Source organism: Miscanthus floridulus, chromosome 1 (assembly GCF_019320115.1).
Source record: "Miscanthus floridulus cultivar M001 chromosome 1, ASM1932011v1, whole genome shotgun sequence".
Taxonomy (NCBI): Eukaryota; Viridiplantae; Streptophyta; class Magnoliopsida; order Poales; family Poaceae; genus Miscanthus; species Miscanthus floridulus.
The window spans coordinates 78004979-78025690 of NC_089580.1; the positions used below are offsets into that span (position 1 = coordinate 78004979).

Genomic DNA, 20712 nt, shown 5'->3' on the forward strand with positions numbered 1-20712 from the left:
TCACACTCAAGACATCCTATCTTGCGTTATCTGCTGCACTACAAATGCGCAACCGCGTCAAACAATGGCGGATCTAGGATTTCGATCATGGGGGTACGGACTAAAATGATCAATATTGAAATGATATAATTTGATTAATAAAATAGTTGTAAAGATATATAAATGAAACAAGTTATATTTTTTCATTATAAGTTCGCAACTAATTCTTATAAATTATTATAATAGAAACTAAACCTTCACAAGCCATTCCACGATTCTTGAAAGCGTTTAATGACGTCTTCATCACTTACACATTAGAAAAAGTCATGCGAGCTCAATAAATATGATAAAAAAATCATTTAAGTATTGATTGCCCATCTTGTTTTGAAGCGATTGTGCTTGTTTGTCTCAACCAGTCTGAGAGGGAGCTCACTAAAATTCTTTGCTTATCGGAAACTTGTGTAGTTACACACATCAACAACAAATATATTAAGTGGCAAAGAAAGTTGGACCATACTTGTACCCATGAAATCTTGGGATAAAATTTTGCAAGTTCAATAAGTTCTTCGTTGTCATAAAAAGCAAAGGAAATCACTAGATTCAAAAGCAACAATGCAAACAAGCTCTGTGTGAGACTTTTGCTAATTAACAATATATTATATTATACGTATATAATGTATTAAAGGGTATATGAACCTAGTATTTTTGCAGAAATTTTGGGGGTACAGCTACCCCCATGCACCCACTGTGCATCCGCCCCTGGCGTCAAAGATCTTCACTGACGGTGGCCCTCCGGGAGGGCAACCACCCTATAGAACGGCACAGCTCTTTGCGGCAGAGACCCGTCCTCCTCATCATCATCGAACTCCAGAATATAACTGTCAAAAGAGAAGTAATAGTCACAAAATAGTTTCAGGAAGACATAATACTACTACTTTCGATTACGTAGTACCCCCCACTCTCAAAATGCTGTGTTTTTTAATTTTGTCCTATGTCAAACTTCTCTGAATTCGTCTAAGTTTATCGAAAATGCAACATCAAATCAGTTTCATTAAATCAACCATGGAATATGTCTTGATGGTATTTATTTGGCATTTTAGATGTCAATAAATAAAACTTTTGCATAAACTTTGCCAACGCTACAAAAGCATGACAGTAACCCTAAATGGAAATTCCAGCCAAATGTAAACACTCCATTGTTTGAATCAAATGCCATGACCACAGTGTTGTAGGAGCAGACTGCAGTTTTCCGAAGGCAGACTAGAATATGAAATTGAACCTAAAACAAACCGTAAACAATGAACTAGTATGAGATTGTAAATGCACAAACAACTTACTCATCAGACTTCCTCTGGATTTTTTGTAGCCCGGTTTCACATCAACATGACGACAGAAAGACAAGAGCATTAATGACTAAGCAAGCCAACAAAAAAGGAGAGCCAATTAAGAACTACTAGTACCAATTTTGTGGTGGTCATAAAAGAACCACAGGTGAATTTAAGAAAATTAACAAATGTCCAGCAATTACCTGCGCAACATCTATGTGGATGTACCATGTCTGTACAATGCATATAAGCATATCAGTTTATACATGGCAACACGTAGTATACCCGCTGTCTTTCATGACATAATATTTCTTACATGATAGTTGTTTTTCTCAAGTGTATGAAGACCCTTATACTATAGACCCATATGGCCCATGAGGCACTATATATAGTCATCTCCACTTGTGGAGTGGTTATGCTCTCTGGTACCAAAGGTTTGTAACATGGTTCCAAAGCCATGGATTGGGGGTTAGGATTATACTATTCTAATTCCCCAACGATCCATTTTTTTTCTTGGGATCCTTCCTCTGTTTTCGCATGGTGTGTCGCCACGGCTTTCCTCTGATCCATGCGGTCGTCGTCGCGCCAGTCTTTCTTCTTCGTGCGGCCCGTGGTTATGCTCTCTGATACCAAAGGTTCGTAACAGTTTTCAAGGGTGGAGCCAAAACACAGGCAAGGGAAGGTGCTAACTACACTGCTAGTCTGAGCATGTCTTGATTCTAAGTATAAGATGCTGTGGTGCCAACCAGCTGGACCAGCATTTTGTAAGAGATTTTGTTGCCTGGACCGGTGCTGCAGCACCAGCCCTGTCTCTGCTCTTGGTTGTCATAAAAGGAGGTACAACAATATTTCTCCTTAACAGTTATGTCAGACTACGTTACTCGCTTTTCTGCATTTACTCCCCAAACCCCACCCCACCCCACCCTGCACAGCAAACATCCCTATTAGACATATGGGCTTTGGGCAGGCCGTGCGGCCCTAGCCCAACCGGCCAACCTATACATGCATTAATACATACATACCTTGTACTCAACATAATATCTATTGTTCTACATATTTTCCCACTTACACATTCCCCAACACCTTATAAACTCATCTTGTTTTTAATCTTCTTCCAACTCCATAATACCCTTTAATTTGAATGATTGTACCAACAACTTCACATGTTGATACTTTTGGCTTTCACAAAAAGCTCAATAATCTCAATGGTTAACATTGAATTAAGTTCTAGATGATGTGGGATCGTCAGTATACTTGGCACAAGGCCAGCCCATCAGCCAATGTAATTTCAGAGTTAAAAGTGGCGACATTCAGATTAGATCAGTTGCAAAAGTTGGTGACATTCAGATTAGTATACTTGCACAAGGCTAGCATGAGCGCTTCGGGCACCTCCACTTCGAGACCCTGCAGAAGCTGGGGAGCAAGGAGAAGGCACGAGGGGTACCCCCGACCAACCACGTCGAGCAGCTGTCGGACACGTGCGTGGTGACCAAGCAGAAGCTCCTCGTCAGGCTTCGTAATGCGCATAGAAGCAACTTGAGCTCGTCCACGGCGACCTGTGTAGCCCTGTCACGCCAGCAACTCCTGGAGGCCGGTGCTACTTCCTGCTCCTAGTGGACGACGCGTCCCGGTTCATGTGGGCGGTCCTCCCAACAAAAGCAGCAGCAGCAGTCGCCATCAAGCATGTCCACCGAGGAGGAATGCGGCCACAAGCTCCAGGTGCTGTGCACCGACAACGGACAGTTCACCGCGGCGGAGTTCGCCGCCTACTATGCCGGCGAAGGTATCCAGTGGCACTACACGCTGTACACGCCACAGCAGAATGGTGTGGTCAAGCGCCAGAACCAAACTGTGGTGGCAACTGCGCGCGCCCTGCTCAAGCAGAGGGGCATGCTGGTGACCTTCTGGGGAGAGGCAGTGAATACCACCGTTCACCTGCTCAATCGATCGTCGGCCAAGAGCGAAGGCAAGACCCCCTACGAAGCTTAGCATGGGCGCACGAGGGCGGTCGGATACCTTCGTACATTCGGCTGCCTGGCATATGTCAAGGAGCGCTGAACCACCTCGGCAAGCTGGAGCACGCTAGGAGTCTTCATCGGCTACGCTGATGGTGTCAAGGCGTACCGTGTCCTTGACCCGACAACCCAACACGTGCATGTGGCGCGCGACGTCGTCTTCGATGGACACGGCTGCAGGACAAGGATACCAGCAGCGGCACAGCGACAATGACAAGCGACTTTGTCGTCGACTACGTGCATCTCGGAGGAGACGAGGGAGCAAGTGAATCTGCATATATGTCCAGTTCACCTGCCCTGACACCCCAGACATCGTCGGCTCTATCGAGATCACCATCTCTCTAGACTAGGGGGTACCAGCAGGCACACTGCCTACGGTCACCACTCCGCCAGCTATGCCGGCGGCTACACCAGCTTCCAACGGACGACAAGCAGCAACGTTTGCCACACCACTGGAGAACGAGGACCACCTCGACGCTATGCACGACGACACCCTGCTGCGCTATCACACCATGGACGACATCCTCGATGACCAGACGGAGCCGGCGATTGTGCAGCACGAGACCGACGTCGAGCTCCACCTGACGCACACCGGGGAATCTTGTGCTTTTACTCAGGCCGAGGATGATGTAGCCTGGCACGCTGCAATGTAGCAGATGGATTCCGTAGAGCTTAACCGGACTTGGGAGCTCGTCGACCTGCTCGGCCCACTACTCGATCACCTTGAAATGGGTGTTCAAGCTGAAGAAGAACGAGGCAGGGGAGGTGGTCAAGCACAAGGCAAGGCTTGTCGCACGCGGCTTCGTCCAACAAGAAGGGATCGACTACGACGACGCATTTGCACCCGTGGCTCGTATCTAGTCCATCTGCGTCCTCGCACTGCCGGCCAGGAGGGGTGGCACGTCATCACATGGACATAAAGTCGGCGTTCCTCAACGGCGACTTGAAGATGTACGTGTGGCAGCCCCCACGGTTTCGTCGTCACCGGCAAGGAGGGCAAGGTGCTACGGCTACAAAAGGCACTCTATGGCATGCAACAAGCACCACGGGCGTGGAATGCCAAGCTGGACAGCACGCTCAAGGAGATGGGCTTCCAGCAGAGCACGCATGAGGCTCCGGTGTACCCGTGGGGCATCTGTCGCTCCGTCCTGCTGGTGGGCGTCTACATCGACGACCTTGTCATCACCGACGCAGAAGAAGTGGAGATTGAGGCGTTCAAGGCGCAGATGAAGGCCACCTTCCAGATGAGTGACTTTGGCCACTATTTCTACCTCGGCGTCGTGGTGCGCCAGGACGACACCGGCATCACCCTCCATCAAGCACACTACGCCAAGCACATCATGGAGTTCGGTGGCCTGGATGGATGCAATTCAGCCCACATTCCGATGGGAGGCTCAAGCTGAGCCGCCACAGCACGGCGGAAGAGGTTGATGCCACATAATACCGGCGCATTGTCGACAGCCTGCGCTACCTGGTGCACACCCGGCCGGACTTGGCGTTCACCATCGGGTACGTGAGCCGGTTCATGGAGTGGCCAACGACGGAGCACTAGCAGGCAGTCAATCGAATCCTGCGCTACGTAGAAGGCACCCTCGACTACGGTCTGCACTACACAAGGAGTCCCAATGCAACGCGCATCGTCGGGTACTGCGACAGTGACCTCGCCGGCGACATTGACATGAGTAAGAGCGCAAGCGGCATGCTTGTCTTCCTCGGCAATCGTCACGTCAGCTAGCAGTCCCTCAAGTAGCGGGTGGTGGCGCTATCAAGCTGCAAAGCTGAGTACATTGCCGCCACTTCTGCCATAACGCAGGCACTTTGGTTGGCTCGGCTACTGGGCAAACTGCTCGACAGGGAGGCCAAAGCAATCGAGCTCAGGGTGGACATCAAGTCCGCCCTGGCACTTGCCAAGAACCCCGTCTTCCATGAAAGGAGCAAGCACATCCGGATCAAGTATCACTTCATCAGAAGCTCCTGGAGGACGGGAGTGTGAAGGCCAACCACATCAAGGCAGATCAACTTGCTGACATTCTCACCATGTACTTAAGGCCAACCACATCAAGGCTGATCAACTTGCTGACATTCTCACCAAGTCTCTTGGGCGAGCAAAGTTACAGGAGATGAGGGCGCGAATTGGGCTGATCCACATCAATTCGAAGACCACACACAAGGCTTACGGGGAGAATTGAAAGGACAAGCGCGCGCGTGTGTGTGTTAAAGCTATTAGAGCTCTTTAGTTGTTGAGTCTATTAGGGCTGATCACAGCCATTTCAACTTCTTGTGCTTTAGTTGTTAAGTTTGTTTTGCTTTTAGCTGTAAAGTACATCTTTAGCTCTTTAAATGGAATCACAAGCAACTGCAGTAACAGTACCCAGTGCAGAGAGCTCCCGCTCTGTGCGGGGTCTAGGGAAGAGTGTTAGTGGCAAGCCTTACCCTCACCTGTACAATGCGAGGAGACCGCGACTCGAACCCGGGACCTTCCGGTCACAGGCGGTAAGACTCTACCGCTTGCACTAGGCCCGCCCTTCCAACTGCAGTAACAGTGCCAGCCGAATTCCCAATTCCAAGTTGTGGTTTGTTGTCTAACAGAGATAAGTCAATGCAACCTCAAGCCAGGCATAACCCTCTTCAATTTGCTCTAGCTTAGCCACTGTTGGCAAAGGAGCATCAGCTGAATTAGAGATCGTCTAGAACAAGCGTACCAGTATGGGGTTGAGGGCAGAATGTTAGCGAGAATCGGGAGTAGGAATGGCAGCAGATCAGGGTCACATCCCGTTCCCATGGGTTTTAGACCCAGCGGGTGCAGGAACAGGTCCTATTTTTTTCCAGCAGGTCCATAGGTGGACAGACCCAAACTAGGGCAGGTGTTGGGCCGGATCTGGCTGTTGCCCCGAGAGGACCCAAAAACTGACCTGCCAAGTCAACACAACCTACCAGAATAAACCTAACCCAACTAACAACCTCAATAGCAGCTAGCACCACATACAACATACCTAACCTAGCGACCATGCCCCCAGCGCCGCCGCCGCATGCGAGACACGAGTCCATGACAGCACCAACGCCTCCACCATCTCACCTGGCTTCTCTCCCATCCCTACTCCGGCATCCCAATGACGCGATCGTAGCTGTGGTAGTCTGGCACCAACACCACGCCACCAACACGCTACTCTGACTCCATGAGGCAACAAGGCCTGTTGTGGGAACAAGGAGGCGACGAGCCTAACCCCAAACCTCACAGATAGGTGGCGGGGTCGCGAACTCCTATGCTGGCTCTTCCTCTCAAGCCATATGGTAGGTCACGCATCCCCGGCATGGCCGCTGTCTTCACCTCTAGCAAGGAAACTCCCCCTCCAGTCCTCTGATCCACGGTCCTCCAAAGCTGAGCCATATGCCCACACTTTGTAGTAGCAAATCAGGGAGGTAGTTCACTAGTTAATGGAGTTCTAGATGAATTGTGCTACATTGTGCTGCTTTAGTGAGTTTAGTTTAGTTGTGAGACAACCAGCGACCAAAGAAATGCTCAAATGGATTTGGCATTCTTTATTCCTGATGCAATGATGTCGACCCTGGCATACTTGTGATCTCGAACTGTATTTTCACAGAAGCAGCTGCAAACGAGTTTGACATTAAGGGCCTGTTCGGGGCTGCTCAACAAACTCCACCTTGGAGCAGAGTTTCTAAAGCACCTCTTTAGGTGCTCTCACAACTCCACTTTTTTTCCTAGAGCAGAGTTTGGGAGCTGCATCTATTTGGCTAAAAAAGGTGGAGCGGAGCAGTCCCAAACAGGCCCCTAAACAGAGATTTTTCTTTCACCTGGTAACTAGTACTACTATTGACATGTTATCCTAAGGGACTCAATTGTTGGCCAACAAATCCCATTTGTTAGTGTACCAAAGATGGCAAATATTTTCCTCTGCATTTTTTTACGGTGTTTCTCATGTGATTTCTGTTACATATGTTACCAGCCATATAGCACATCTTCTGCATTTTTAGCAATATCAACTCCTAGCAGCAGTGGATCTCAAGCGGCTAGTGCATCAAATGTAAACGCCTGAGCTACTTGTACACCGACATTAGAGCAGTCACAACCCAAAAACTATGGGATAGTTTCCTTACTTGCCATATCATGTAGACACTACACAAGAAACTATATTCCCAATGGATTATTTTTACAAAATACTTTTCAGCCAATCCACTATCTTCTCTCTCCTATCATCTACCTATCACACTCTATCTTGGTGCCCGTGTAGACAGTTTCATGTACTAGAAACCATTTCCTTCTCTCTCCACCTTAATTCCAATGCGACATCACCATTTTGCTTACTTACCACCTAATTAATGCCATGGAAAGCATCCTAGTCATCCCATTGGGACTTGCCCTTATTGGCTAGATAGTGAATGTGTCCTTGTGAATTGTGATTGTGGACTTGTGGTTGTGGTAAACCACTGTAAAGCATATGTGCTAGGTTGGTTCTAGACTTCTGGTTGCAAAGTAGTTGTGGTCATGTGGTGTGGTGTGGTGATTATTAAATTGCTCTATGCCCACATTTGTCTTTCTTTTTATAAAGTACATGTGAAGATATATCGTCTACTACTGTCATGCTATGGTTACTCGGGTTTCAGGGGCCCGTCAGGTTCAAGGGGCTTGTCAGGTTGGGGGTGGGTGCTGATTTCCACCCAGATCGAGTCCGGAGCCAGGTCGTGTTTTCATTTCGGGTTTCAGGGCTTCACCCAGCCCCCGACCCGCCCTGTTGCCAACCCTAAGGGCCACACTACAGTGGACCCTATAAAGTCCTGTAGTGCATGGACAAAGTGGCATCTCTCCTAGCCTTGCTGCCAAGGGCAAGGGCTTAAACGTGTTCCACATAAGCATCCTGAAACCATGGCACGGCACGCCACTAGAGTCATCTCACAACTACTTCCTCTACCAATAGCTGACAATCCAGCCACATAACATTGACGAAGTTAAACATGACAATAATGCATAAATGCATCATATTTCAAAATTGAAGTACGCACGGAAATTTTGCATCATTATTATGACTAACCATCCATAGTTTTAGTGTGCATTTTAAGATGTTACCTTACGATGAGAAGCTACGGTAGCTCTGTATAATGCTGTTGTGCCAGGATAAACCGCTAAAACTTGTCGACCCTGCCCAAAATCTGGGGCACTCAAAGGATCCCCCTTCTTTGGAAATGGAATAATGGAAGACATAGGCAACTTGTACTTCCTGAAAAGCATAGAAAAGGGGCACCATCAGTTCGAGCCAAACCTTAAGAATAGGGTCAATGAATACCCACAGTTTACTTAATTTCAAATAGCGTTGCTTTACATTGAACTTCATACATACAGCAAAAGGACACTAAGGCCCTGTTTGGATCCTTGAATTGAAATCCATTCTAATAATCACAATTTAGACACAGATAAATTAAGTTAATATGGCCACATGGGGGAATATACTTATATACTGTTGTTGGCCGTATGGGAGAGATACTTATTTGCTGCAGTTCTGCTTGCCAAAAAGCGTGCTATAAGTTACATAGCAGAAATATCGCATGAGGATCTATGGAATCAATTTCTATCTCTCACCCCATGAATTTAAGACAAGCTTATATCTAAACTTTGGAAAGTGGTGGAATGTCAAATTCCAAGCCAAATAGCCAAGTCCATAAAGTAGATTCCGATTCTTCCCAAATGAAATCCAAACGAGCCATAACAGTTTTTAGTCGAACACTTTACTTGCAGTTTTCTTAATTTGGAAATAATAACATTTGATTTAGAGAATATGATGAGAAAATAATACCATGAAACCCAATAAAGTGGAGCTGCTTCCACTCGTTGACAAAGTGGCGAAAAATCTCAGGATGGAAAACTTCCCTAATGAACCGAGCAGGTTGCCTAATTAAGTTAAGGTGGTATTCTCTGCCATACCAATCTATCTGATGATTGCTATGGACTTACCAAAATGGGTTATTAAGGCAATTGACAAACGCCGGAGGGGCTTTCTTTGGAAGGACCAGAAAAAGGCTAATGGTGGTAACTGTCGGGTTGCCTGGGGTGAGTCCTTCTACCACTTGAGTACAGGGGGCTTGGCACACACAACCCTGAGATCCTTGGTTGGGCTTTACGTATTAGGTGCCTTTGGCTGCAGAAACTGATGCATCTAGGCCATGGGCTGGTCTCCCTGTACAAGTGCCAAATGTGATTGGAGGCGCCGAAGTCAATTACCCAATCGGTGATGACAGGGGGAGGGAGAGTCATGGTGCTGAAAAAAGTCGCCAATGACTGCTGATCCCAAGCGCCGGCACCCTGTGGAGGCACCTGGTACAGCTGTGGATGCAGCACCGAGTACTGCGGCTGATGCGGTATCTGGTACTGTGATTGATGTGGTGATCAGAGGGGGAGAAAGCCAGGCAGTGTTGTGGGGAGCCGCCAAGAACGCCTGCTGGAGTGCGGGAGAGGGAGCCGACCCAAAGCGCACGCCTTGAGTGCCACACTGGTGTGGTTGATGCGGCTGCTGGCCCCCGGTGACAAGACCAGGCCACATTGTGGGCAGAGCTGCACGAGCACGGGCCATGGAGGCCTCGCGTTCAAGAGCTGCAGCGGTGCAGTGCTCCTGCTCGAGGGCGGCAAGGGCAGTGCGAACGCGCTTGTGGGCGTCAGTGGCGACGTGGGAGGCAGCCACAGCAGCGTCGTCTAGGGCAGCCTTCTCCATGGCGGCGGCACGGTCACAAGCGGCGGCCGTGCGCTCTCGGGCGGCGGTCTGCTCAAGCTCGGCCTGGGCAGCAGTGGCAGCAGAGGTAGAAGGTGGAGCCATGGCTGGAGGGGCAATGGCTTGCTAGAGGAGGTAGCGGAAGCAGGAAGCAGGGGCGGATGCACAGTAGGTGCATGGGGGTACAGCTGTACCCCCAAAATTCTGCAAAAATACTGTTCATATACCCTTTAATACATTATATACGTATAATATAATATATTGTTAAGTAGCAAAAGTCTCACACAGAGCTTCTTGTTTGCATTGTTGCTTTTGAATCTAGTGATTTCCTTTGCTTTTTATGACAACGAAAAATTTATTGAACTTGCAAAATTTTATCCCAAGATTGATTTCACGGGTACAAGTATGGTCCAACTTTCTTTGCCACTTAATATATTTGTTGTTGATGTGTGTAACTACACAAGTTTCCGATAAGCAAAGAATTTTAGTGAGATCCCTCTCAGACTTATTGAGACAAACAAGCACAATCGCTTCAAAACAAGATGGGCAATCAATACTTAAATGATTTTTTTATCATATTTATTGAGCTCGCATGACTTTTTCTAATGTGTAAGCGATGAAGACGTCATTAAACGCTTTCAAGAATCACGGAATGGCTTGTGAAGATTTAGTTTCTATTATAATAATTTATAAGAATTAGTTGCGAAATTATAATGAAAAAATATACCTTGTTTCATTTATATATCTTTAAAACTATTTTATTAATCGAATTATATCATTTCAATATCGATCATTTTAGTCCGTACCCCCATGATCGAAATCCTAGATTTGGTTACAAGATATATATAGAAGAGGAGACTAAGCTAGATAATAAAGGATGGAAAGAACCGAGGCAACATGCTGGGGGGAATCCCTGGTGGCAGCTGAGAACTAAAGCAGCAGCCTGGGAGACTCCCAGGAGGCAGCCAGACATACATTAAATAGCATAGAAACTTGCTAACATTTCGATTACATGCCTTTGCTTGGGGACAAGAAGAGTTTCCATGGGGCGGTAATGTCTTTTTTTCTTGAATACGCAGGAGAGCTGTGTATCTTTGTATTAAGAGAGGAAAAAACGGTGCCTTACAAAATTAACCTCCTTACTCCGGACTGAGCTGTAAGGAAACATGTTTTTTTTTGTTTTTTTTATATGCACATATCTATTGCTGTGAACTGCGATGCTTGGCCAAATTTCCTTTTTTTTCTTTTTGAAAGGACCAGCAGGAGTTCTACCCAGCATAGAGGAGAAGAGTGAGTTTAAACATGAAATAGAAGCTCAATAAGGAGGGAAAAATCATAAAGTCAAAGAGCTCCACTAGAGGACTACTCTCTCGAGAATACCACACACCCTGATAGCTAAGTTACCACAACACTTTGACCTAAAGATCGGAGACCTTGCGCTCCCATAAAGCACCAAAGGTGAGGTTTGTCAGACTGGAGAAGAACACCCAAATTTGGGCTGGCTCCTTCAAAAACAACTGAGTTTCTATGTTTCCAAAGTCGCCAAGCACCCTGTCAGGTTCATAAACCCGGGGTCCCCAATGGACCCGCTTCCCTGCAAAACCCGGCTCGGCAGGCGGTGCAGCGACAGCACGCGCCTGGGCTGGCCCAAATACATAATGACAGGCCAAGACAACGATCCGGTTCCCGACCGGAAGGCCTGGCCGAGGTGGGACCGCAATCCGACTCCGACCCCTTCTCCGACCGAGGATACACCGGACCTATGCTCGCTGCTCTTTCCCGACCGACACGGTCGGGGCCGACTGGGAACGACTGACCGGGGACGCCCGCTCGGTGTGGGCCCAGGGAGCAGGCGGACTAGATAAGGTAAGGCACTCAAGTTAACTGCAATACCGAGGACCATACCCTGCCATGCCCTGTACACCTGCAGGACGGTGCTATCGGAGCATGTCAGGCGAACACGGTAGAGCCTGCCAAACGTGTCAGAGCATAAACAGTATTGTGGGCGCCGTCGTTTGCGGTACCAGGCAAACATGGTAGAGCCTACCAGACGCGTCTGAACATAAACAGTATTATGGGCGCCGACGGCCATCCCGTACCCGATGACGTGGGCAACAAGACTAGGCAGCGCCCGTATGAACTCTCTCTCTCTCTCTGATTTGTAAGGCCATCCCCTTCAACTATAAAAGGGGATGCGCTCTCTCCTACCAAAAGGACAGGAGCTTCGAACCCCTCGAAGCCCCGAAGACCCGAAGACTCGAGGACTCGAGGACAGCAGCACAACAGCTCTAGAGCTCGACAGCTACACAACCTACACACTCTCAACAGCTGATAAGCTCGGACACACAGAGCATACGCTCCGATACTTAGCGCATGTTTGAGCATTCGTCACTCTCGGCCACTCGGCTCAAAGTCCGACCGGGCCTCTAACACCCCCCTTCTCATTCCTTACTCGTTTGTAACCCCACAGCAAACTTCGAGCACCTGGGCTCAGGAATAAAGTCACCGACCGACCTCAACTAAACGTAGGGCCTGTTGCCTGAACCAGTATAAATCCTGTTGCCTGAACCACATCCGATCACAACGCACGGCAAAACTACAAATATTTACTTGTTGGCCACATTTCGCACCGACACACCCAAAACACTCGCCATGTTGATGCCTTTCCCATTCTCCTTCATAGCACACTTGATAAACTTATGCCACCAACCTGCGAAAGTTGGTTCAGCACTACTCAGTAAACATGTCTGGAATCCCAACGGCTCCAGAACCCTGAACAAGGAGTCTCACACCCATGATGGAGAGCAAGGAGTCTAGTAGTTTGACAAGTGTGTCCACCAGCCGTGGGACCCATGTGGAAGACAAGACCAAGTCACTACATTGCCCAGCCAACGGGTGAGGGAAGAAGAGAAAAACCGAAAACCTATAGACTCAAGCACCGAAGACGATCTTCCTCATTTTCGAGATCCCCCTCCTCCGACTATCTCCTATGATTTCTCACTTCACTAGTCAGCCACAGGTGTGTGTTTAATGGGACGTCTGCTAGTGTTGATGTTGTCCTTAGGGCAATTTCAAAGGAGGCCGCTATGTAGTGTCGTCTAAGCTTAGGCCGTTTGCCTTGTGGTAGTGGAGGGGCATTCCATTTCCCCGTGTGTTATTTGTGTATCTTTTCGTCTTTAATGATATGATCACAGGTCTCATTCATATTCGACGAAAAAAACTCAAAACTCAAAGTCGAATATTCGGAGAAAAATATTGGAGGTAATTTCATTAATTGTTCATATACAAGGAACTAAAAAAGGACAGATAGTTAGGAACTTAAACCTCTCATACATTTGGGTGCTCTCTTCGTCATCACCTGGTTCTTCGTCAAGTACTTCATATCTGCACATGCATCAATATTAAATGAGTGATACTTACAGAATGATGGTCACATATAAGGCAACAGCAACAGGCACACTAAAAAGTCATGATCGCTGATACGTTGTCCAGGGGCAACTAGCAAGGGTTATCACAAACATGATATAAATCTCATCAAACTATATTGCATGCCAAGCCAGTAACAGCTTGTCATTACTTCCTCTCTACATGATAAAATGCAATGCCCACTTTTCCTCTTTTTCTTATTTATTATGGTGAGATTCAGTGCTGGAGATGTCATCCCCATAGCTGTCTCAGTTTCTGCATGGCAATTTTTAGCAATACAGCGGATACCTTAAAATTTCCTATTTTCCCATCAATAATGTGGTGCCTTACCCAGGATCTTGTAAGAAAGGTTAACATTACCTCCATTCAAAGGTAATTTTTCCCTCGAGTAAACTTTTATATCACAAACAAATGTTTGCCCTACAGATAGAAAAAAATAAAATAGATACATACTCTTTTGTTTCCTTATCGAAATGTATGACCTTCACGACGAACCACTCATCATTTTCATCATCTGATTTTACTCTAGCAGCAACCTGAAATGGCAGAGATGAAAGTAAGTTGTAACTATTAAATAATTAAACAAATATACATAAAGCATGCATGTGCACCAACAGAAGGAAAGAGCTAAAGCTATGTACTAGGCATTGCATTGCTAGAGCTCAAAATCTGAGTAACCAAACTTAGTCATTGTCCTATAATATGATGTTTATAATTAGTTTTAACTTTGAGACTGGCTGATAGTCTGATTAATTGTATAAATGTCAAATCAATGATAAGGAGATTTTATGACATAATAATATCCATAGCAAACATATTAAACCATGTTCCAGACAGTCGATTTGATTTAATATTTAATAATATTGCAATGTATAATTTATATTGTGCAATAGGGCTACCTTAGTTGCTTTAGAGTCGATCTACCCTATTATCACTTAATGGGATGTTTTACGATGAGAATATCACAAAAATTTCATAAGGAATTAACACCAAGCTGAATTCTTATATATAACAATAACAAAGTAGGCTAAGTTGAATATTTATACAAGTATTTTTCTTGAAGTACACTAATGACTTGTTTCCTGCAACACAAATTCAGTGTCAACCAAAACCAAGTTATAGTTTAAAACAAACAAAAGTTCTTGTTTGGACTATTTGTCATGTGGGGAGAGCAGTTTAGCCGCAGAGCTAAGAAGGCAGGAACAGCTGGCCAGGAAAGTGGCTAATTTGCTGTTAATTAGAGGCGTACCATTAGCTGGTGCTAATTTCGAAACATATTAATGAGTGATTGAGAGAGAGATTAGAGGAGTGATTGGCAGCCTAGTGCCTATATGTAAGCCGAATGGCTCCTGGTGAAGGATTAAGCAAGAAGAATATTCCTATCTCCTAATCTACCTTCCTCGTCTTAATCTCATTATCTTCAACAATAGGGCGCCTAGGGGTAAAACCTCGCTCCAACCTCACGGATCGAGGCTACGAACTACGTAGCCGAGGTCTAACTACCCTAGACCTCGACACCCTTGACTGTAAGACATAATCTGCTGCTCCCCAACTCTCTTTGCTGCAGATTAGGAGATGAAGCTGGTCAGCTCAGCTGTCCAGTCTCTGCTGCTGTAGCAGTAAGGCAATAGGCCACCTCTAGTACATTAGTTGGTAGAGGGCTTCATCAGCCATGTCTTGGTAGTGGGCTGATCTAAGCCAATGTACTAGTAGTACTAGGAGTAGGTAGTTGGTGTACTCACCATACCTTAGTGTACCTAGTAGAGGTACATGTAGTTGTATATATACTACCTCAATGCAATTGGAAAAGGCAGTTCAGTTGCCACATTCAGAGTTCAGAGCTGCTGCTGCAGCTCGTGCAGTGTGTGTGTGTGTGTGCTCAACTCCTTCTACCTCTAGCCAAAGTGAGTGTGTGGGTGTGCTGGTAAACTGCCATGAATCTAGCTCGCAAACTGGAGTTGCAGGACCACTGCGCGGTCGCCAGCGCTCCGACGCTGCACCAGCCAGCCCATGCTCCGGTGCGCGCCCTCCTTCCGGCGCCTCAGCCGCAGCTCCCCCTTTCGGCCCCGAACCCCGCCAGAACAACACCGGCGACGATCACCGTGGAAGGCCACCCGGTCCAGCGCATGTCCCAGGCCCAGATGGAGGAACGCCGCCGCCTCGAACTCTGTTACAACTGTAACGAGAAGTTCGGGCGCAAACATAACAAGGTCTGCCAACATCTCTTCTTGTTGGACAGCGTGGCAGAAGAAGAGGAGCCGCCGGTCGACAGCACTAAGGCGGACACGGACCCGCACATTTCCCTCCACGCCATCGCCAGGGTCCGCACCAGCGAGACGATGCAGATCTGTCTCCAGATCGGCGACACCACCTTTCTGGCACTGCTCGACTCCGGCTCCACCCACAATCTCATCTCAGAAGCGGTCGCGGCCAACATGTCTCGGCCCTGCAGCACCGCGGCCGCGTGAAGGTGACAGTGGCCAAAGGGGAGCGCGTTCCCTGCCTAGGGATGCTCCGTCAGGCCGCCTTCTCCGTCGACAACGAGAGCTTCATTGCCGACCTCTTCGTCCTCCCCCTAGACGGCTACAACATTGTCCTCGACACCCGGTGGCTCGCCTTGCTAAGCCCAATCCTATGGGATTTCGGCGACCGCAACATGTCCTTCTGGCACTGCAATCACCGTGTTTGATGGCAGGGCATCATGGCCCCCGCAGGCCCCACGCTGCACGCAGCCACAACCAGCGACATTCTTCTGAAGGCCCTATTCGCCGACTTCGCCGAGCCTCATGGGCTGCCTCCTCCACGCTTCCGCGACCACAACATTGCCCTCCTGCTAGGGTCGCAGCCGGTGGCTGTCCGTTCCTACTGGTACCCCGCCTCCCAGAAGGACGAGCTAGAGCGGCAGTGTGCCGCCATACTAGAGCAGGGCCTGATCCGTCGCAGCTCCTCCGCGTTCTCATCGCAGGCGATTCAGAAGCGCGCGTACGACCAGCTCCGTCGCGCCGTCGCCTATGCCGTGGGTGCGCCGGCCTCTCTGCTACAGGCCACAAAAGGGAAACTCAAGCCACGCTCCTATGGCCCGTACCGCGTCGCCGAGCTGATCAGCGACGTCGCTGTTCGCCTGGGGTTTCCTCCGCGCGCTCGCCTACATGATGTGTTCCATGTGGGGCTTCTCAAGAAGTTCATCGGCACGCCGCCAGATGCCCCGCCACCTCTGCCAGTCATCCATCATGGAGCAGCTGTTCCAGAACCTAAGCGGTCAGTGCACACTTGCTTCACCCGTGGCATGCAGCACGTGCTCGTCTAGTGGAAAGGGGAAGCAGCGGCCTCGGCAACCTTGGAAGACATCGACTCCATCGAGCGTCATCCCAATTTCCAGCTCGAGGACGAGCTGCTCGACAAGGGGGGGAAAGATGTCATGTGGGGAGAGCAGTTTAGCCGCAAAGCTAAGAAGGCAGGAACAGCTGGCTAGGAAAGTGACTAATTTGCTGTTAATTAGAGGCACGCCATTAGATGGGGCTAAGAAGCATATTAATGAGTCATTGAGAGAGATTAGAGAAGTGATTGGCAGCCTAGTGCCTATATGTAAGCCGAATGGCTCCTGGTCAAGGATTAAGCAAGAACAATATTCCTATCTCCTAATCTACCTTCCTCGTCTTAATCTCATCCCCTTCAACAATAGGGTGCCGAGGGGTAAAACCTCGCCCCAACCTCACGGATCAAGGCTACGAACTACATAGCCGAGGTCCAGCTACCCTAGACCACGATGCCCTTGACACTATTGGAGTTAATACAACAAAATTTGATCAATTTAAACATGGATTTCGATATATTAAAGATCTTATCACAAAGATGGATTGCGATGTGCATATTTATATGATCAAACTACACATTCTTATAAGCAAAATTTTATCAAGGTTTACAATTTTGCCTTTGGATTTTTGTAGGATATAAACTAGGCCTAGCAAACAGAGTTGTTGAAATATAATCCAAGTCTCATAAGCTTCGATAATTCTAGCTAAGTGATAAAAATCTACTTAAAGTAGCAATTTAGATCCCATTAAATGTCAATGATTACAAGCCTCATAAGCTTCAATAACTCTAGCTAACCGATAAAAAACCTGTCTCCAGAAACCATTTCTAGAAAGGCAAAAAGTAATTCTCGTTCAAATAAAGAGAATGGAAGAATTGGTGGACCTCCCATTTTCAAGGCAAGCCTCAGCAAATCACATGTAATACCATCCTAATATATTAGTTTTCTGTACTCCAGAAGTAAAAATTGTGTCATTCTAACAATATCCAAATTCAAACACTTAGACGCATGGTTTTTTTTCTCTCTAACAAGCAGGAGAGTTGCATATCATTATATTAAGAAGAAAAAAGGGGGAGAGCCTTACAAACACACACACCCACATGACAAAACCAATTTATCAAAAACTAGACCCGTGTGACAAAGATCAAATAACCCCGATCAAAGCAACCACACTACACCAGCTAAAGGGCGATAAGGTAGGAGATACCTAGAGCCCCGGCCAAACCCCAAAAAAATAACTCCTTGCCAATGTGTGGTAAGGCTATGCCAAGCTTGGAGAAGCACCATCAACCACATTTATTACGATGAATCCACAGGTCCAAACGCTAATGATAACAAGGGAATTGAGACCTTTCTATAATTGATGCCAGCCTGCAAATTGATTCTTGCACACCAATCATCAAAGAACTTGTTAAGTATATGAAGGCCCATCTAATATAGGCTCATATGGCCCATGAGGCTCCTATATATAGTCATCTCCACTAATGGAATGATTAGACTCCCAAATCCCAAGGTTAGTGACACTCCTCACTGATCTGCGGGGAAAATAACTGCAGGCTGACTCTTTGTACAAGTTTGAACCAGAACTCTCTTGCAAAAACACAAGACAAGAGCGAGTGGTTGATAGATTCTTCAGCTTGATCACAGTGAGATCTTCAGGATGAGGAAGCCCTCTTCTTGACACAGTCTTCTGTCCAACACCAGTCATGAGCTACCAACCACAAGAAGAATTTACATATTCCTGGAGCCCAGGTTCTCTTTTTTTCTCAAACACGCAGGAGGGCTGCGTATCATTATATTATAGAAGATAAAAGACAGGAAAAGAACCCGAAGTACACTTGGTTTAAAAGGTTAAAGACTTGCCAGTGCTTAAAGAATGGAGCCTAGGTTCTCCAAATTCTAGAGACCAAAACTAAGTCATTCCCTGGAAGAGGTTTTTGTAAGCCGACTTTGCCAAATATTGGCCACTTGAAGATAAATGCCAAATACGAGAATCTTCAACACCAGGCTGCAGGATGACATCCCTGACAATATCCCAAAGAGATAGAAATTCTAAGATGACTCCCACAATTAGAGCGCCTTGGATATCAAGACCCACAAATTATTTGAGAGGGTCTGCTGTACAGTCCTGCTAGCTCTCCTGAACGCGTGGTTGCCATTATGGATGTTTTGAGGGAGGGACATATGCAAAATCAGTGCCTCCAACAAATTGCAGCAAGTCCTACAGTACTACTCCGTCTATCCTAAAATATAAGGCATTGAAGCATTTACAATTAGTCCCAAATTATAAGGGATTCTAGGTGAATTAATTTCCCTAGGCCCCCACATGCCTACCTATGGAACCCAACACAATGTTGATTGTCAACCGAACCACCAAGCTCAAAATATGGTAAGCACAATATCTCCCCACGATTAAGGGAGGGGGCTTTACGTGCATAATTTGCTTTACCCATAACATGTTCTAGAAATCCTAGGATAATTATATTTCAAGATGAAGGGAGTACTTCAAAACACAGGGAAGTTCCTATCTTTTCCTACATAGAAGGTAGAAGCTTGCCTAGTAAAGCATGCACTGATGAATACAAGAAATATAAAAACTAACTCATGTTATTAAATAAAGCTGAAGTTGAAACCTGCTCTCCTTTCAGGCTTGCAGCTTGGTCAAGTTGATTCCTCATAGATGCAGCAGAATCTGTATCAGACTTGATCCTCTTCTTTTTCTGCTCACCAACTTCTGAAATATAGAAAGCAACTATGGAATATAAGAAACCACCTTCTGTCATTCCAGGAATCCCTCTATGTCCCCCAAACCAAAAAGGTATTAGCTAGAAATAGAACAAACTGTGATTAAGCACGAGGATCAGAAACATGATTGTTAATCGTCATTGCAAAAATAGACGGATCAGCAGGATACTAATTACTTCCATACACTACTGCAAAACATAGTAATTCCAGGAACAGAATTAGAGCAATCCATGACATGCCTGCATCAGGCGCAGTCCATAGATTTTGGTGACATTGAGCAACACTAGAAATATGGGCCCCTTAATATAAACATCAAAATATTTGACATGCCTGTATGCAGTTCTAAAAATATGCTCCCAGTAAAAACATCTACATAAAATTTCCTACAACTTTTGTATTCACCACAAAAATTATTTCGGTCATCTACTATTTTTAATCCAGGCAACAACATATTCAGTCAGATCTGAGAGAGTCTGCAACACAACTTCGAAATTCCATAAGTCCTGACATATCCAACCTCTGCACTACTGAAATTGTAGATAAAAAGAATGTCTACAGACCTTTGGTACTCTGGCTCACCTACCCAAGCGACAAAAGTAGAAGGGAAAAACGAAATAGATTTGCTCGGTTACCCAAAGTAGAGGCTAAACGTGGGGAACAGAAGGGAAATCAACTTATTAATTCCACATATTCATGAGTTTACCTGTTGGTTGCAGCCTGCTTGCTCCCCCCTTCCGACCAGAAGCCATGGTGCTCTGACCTTGAGTGGGGGGAGGGGGATCGCGGATTCTGGAGGGGGAGCGAGGGGGGTCGCAGTTTCTGACTGACGCGCCTGCCGCGTGACTCGGCGTGAGGAGGGCGTAGTGAGGAGCCAGGACCTGGGGGAGCAACGCCTGGAAGTCGTAGTCGGGCAGAGTCGGCGTCCTGGAAGGCGCCGCCTGCTGCGTCGGGTCGGGTAGGGTAGCGTGAGGGGCGGCGATTTGGAATCGGGCGGAAATAGCAAGCATGTAAAGTTAACCTATCGCCACACCACAGCACACATGTCGCCAATTCAACCGCAGCCTATCCTAAGAAAGTTATGTGTGGCTTGACCTCCTTAAGTCAACAAGCAACTGAAAACACACAAGTCTGTTCCTTCTTAAATGGATACCTAATTTCCATTTTTCAGAAAAGGGTAAAAGCATTTATTTTCC

The 20712-nt window shown here is 46.9% G+C and overlaps 1 protein-coding gene across 1 annotated transcript; it reads right to left on the reverse strand.

Annotated features, from left to right (window-relative positions):
- Positions 1–501: 501 nt before the first annotated feature.
- LOC136536560 (SAGA-associated factor 29 homolog A-like) lies at positions 502–20494 on the reverse strand. Its single transcript, XM_066528813.1, has 7 exons — positions 20223–20494; positions 19408–19508; positions 13915–13997; positions 13360–13419; positions 8403–8553; positions 1317–1330; positions 502–857 (listed from the first exon to the last, which is right to left on the reverse strand). Exons 1-7 carry the CDS (start codon positions 20266–20268, stop codon positions 755–757), a joined length of 558 nt encoding a protein of 185 aa, XP_066384910.1. The 5' UTR covers positions 20269–20494; the 3' UTR covers positions 502–754.
- Positions 20495–20712: the final 218 nt, after the last annotated feature.

What these genes read in the sequence shown, in the direction of transcription:
- LOC136536560 (XM_066528813.1), bottom strand. Translation starts at nt 20,268, where the DNA reads ATGGCTTCTGGTCGGAAGGGGGGAGCAAGCAGGCTGCAACCAACAG. An exon ending in AAGCAGGCTGCAACCAACAG is followed by an intron (nt 19,509 to 20,222) that starts GTAAACTCATGA and finishes TCTATATTTCAG; the next exon opens with AAGTTGGTGAGCAGAAAAAG. An exon ending in AGCACCCAAATGTATGAGAG is followed by an intron (nt 8,554 to 13,359) that starts GTTTAAGTTCCT and finishes TATGCTTTTCAG; the next exon opens with GAAGTACAAGTTGCCTATGT.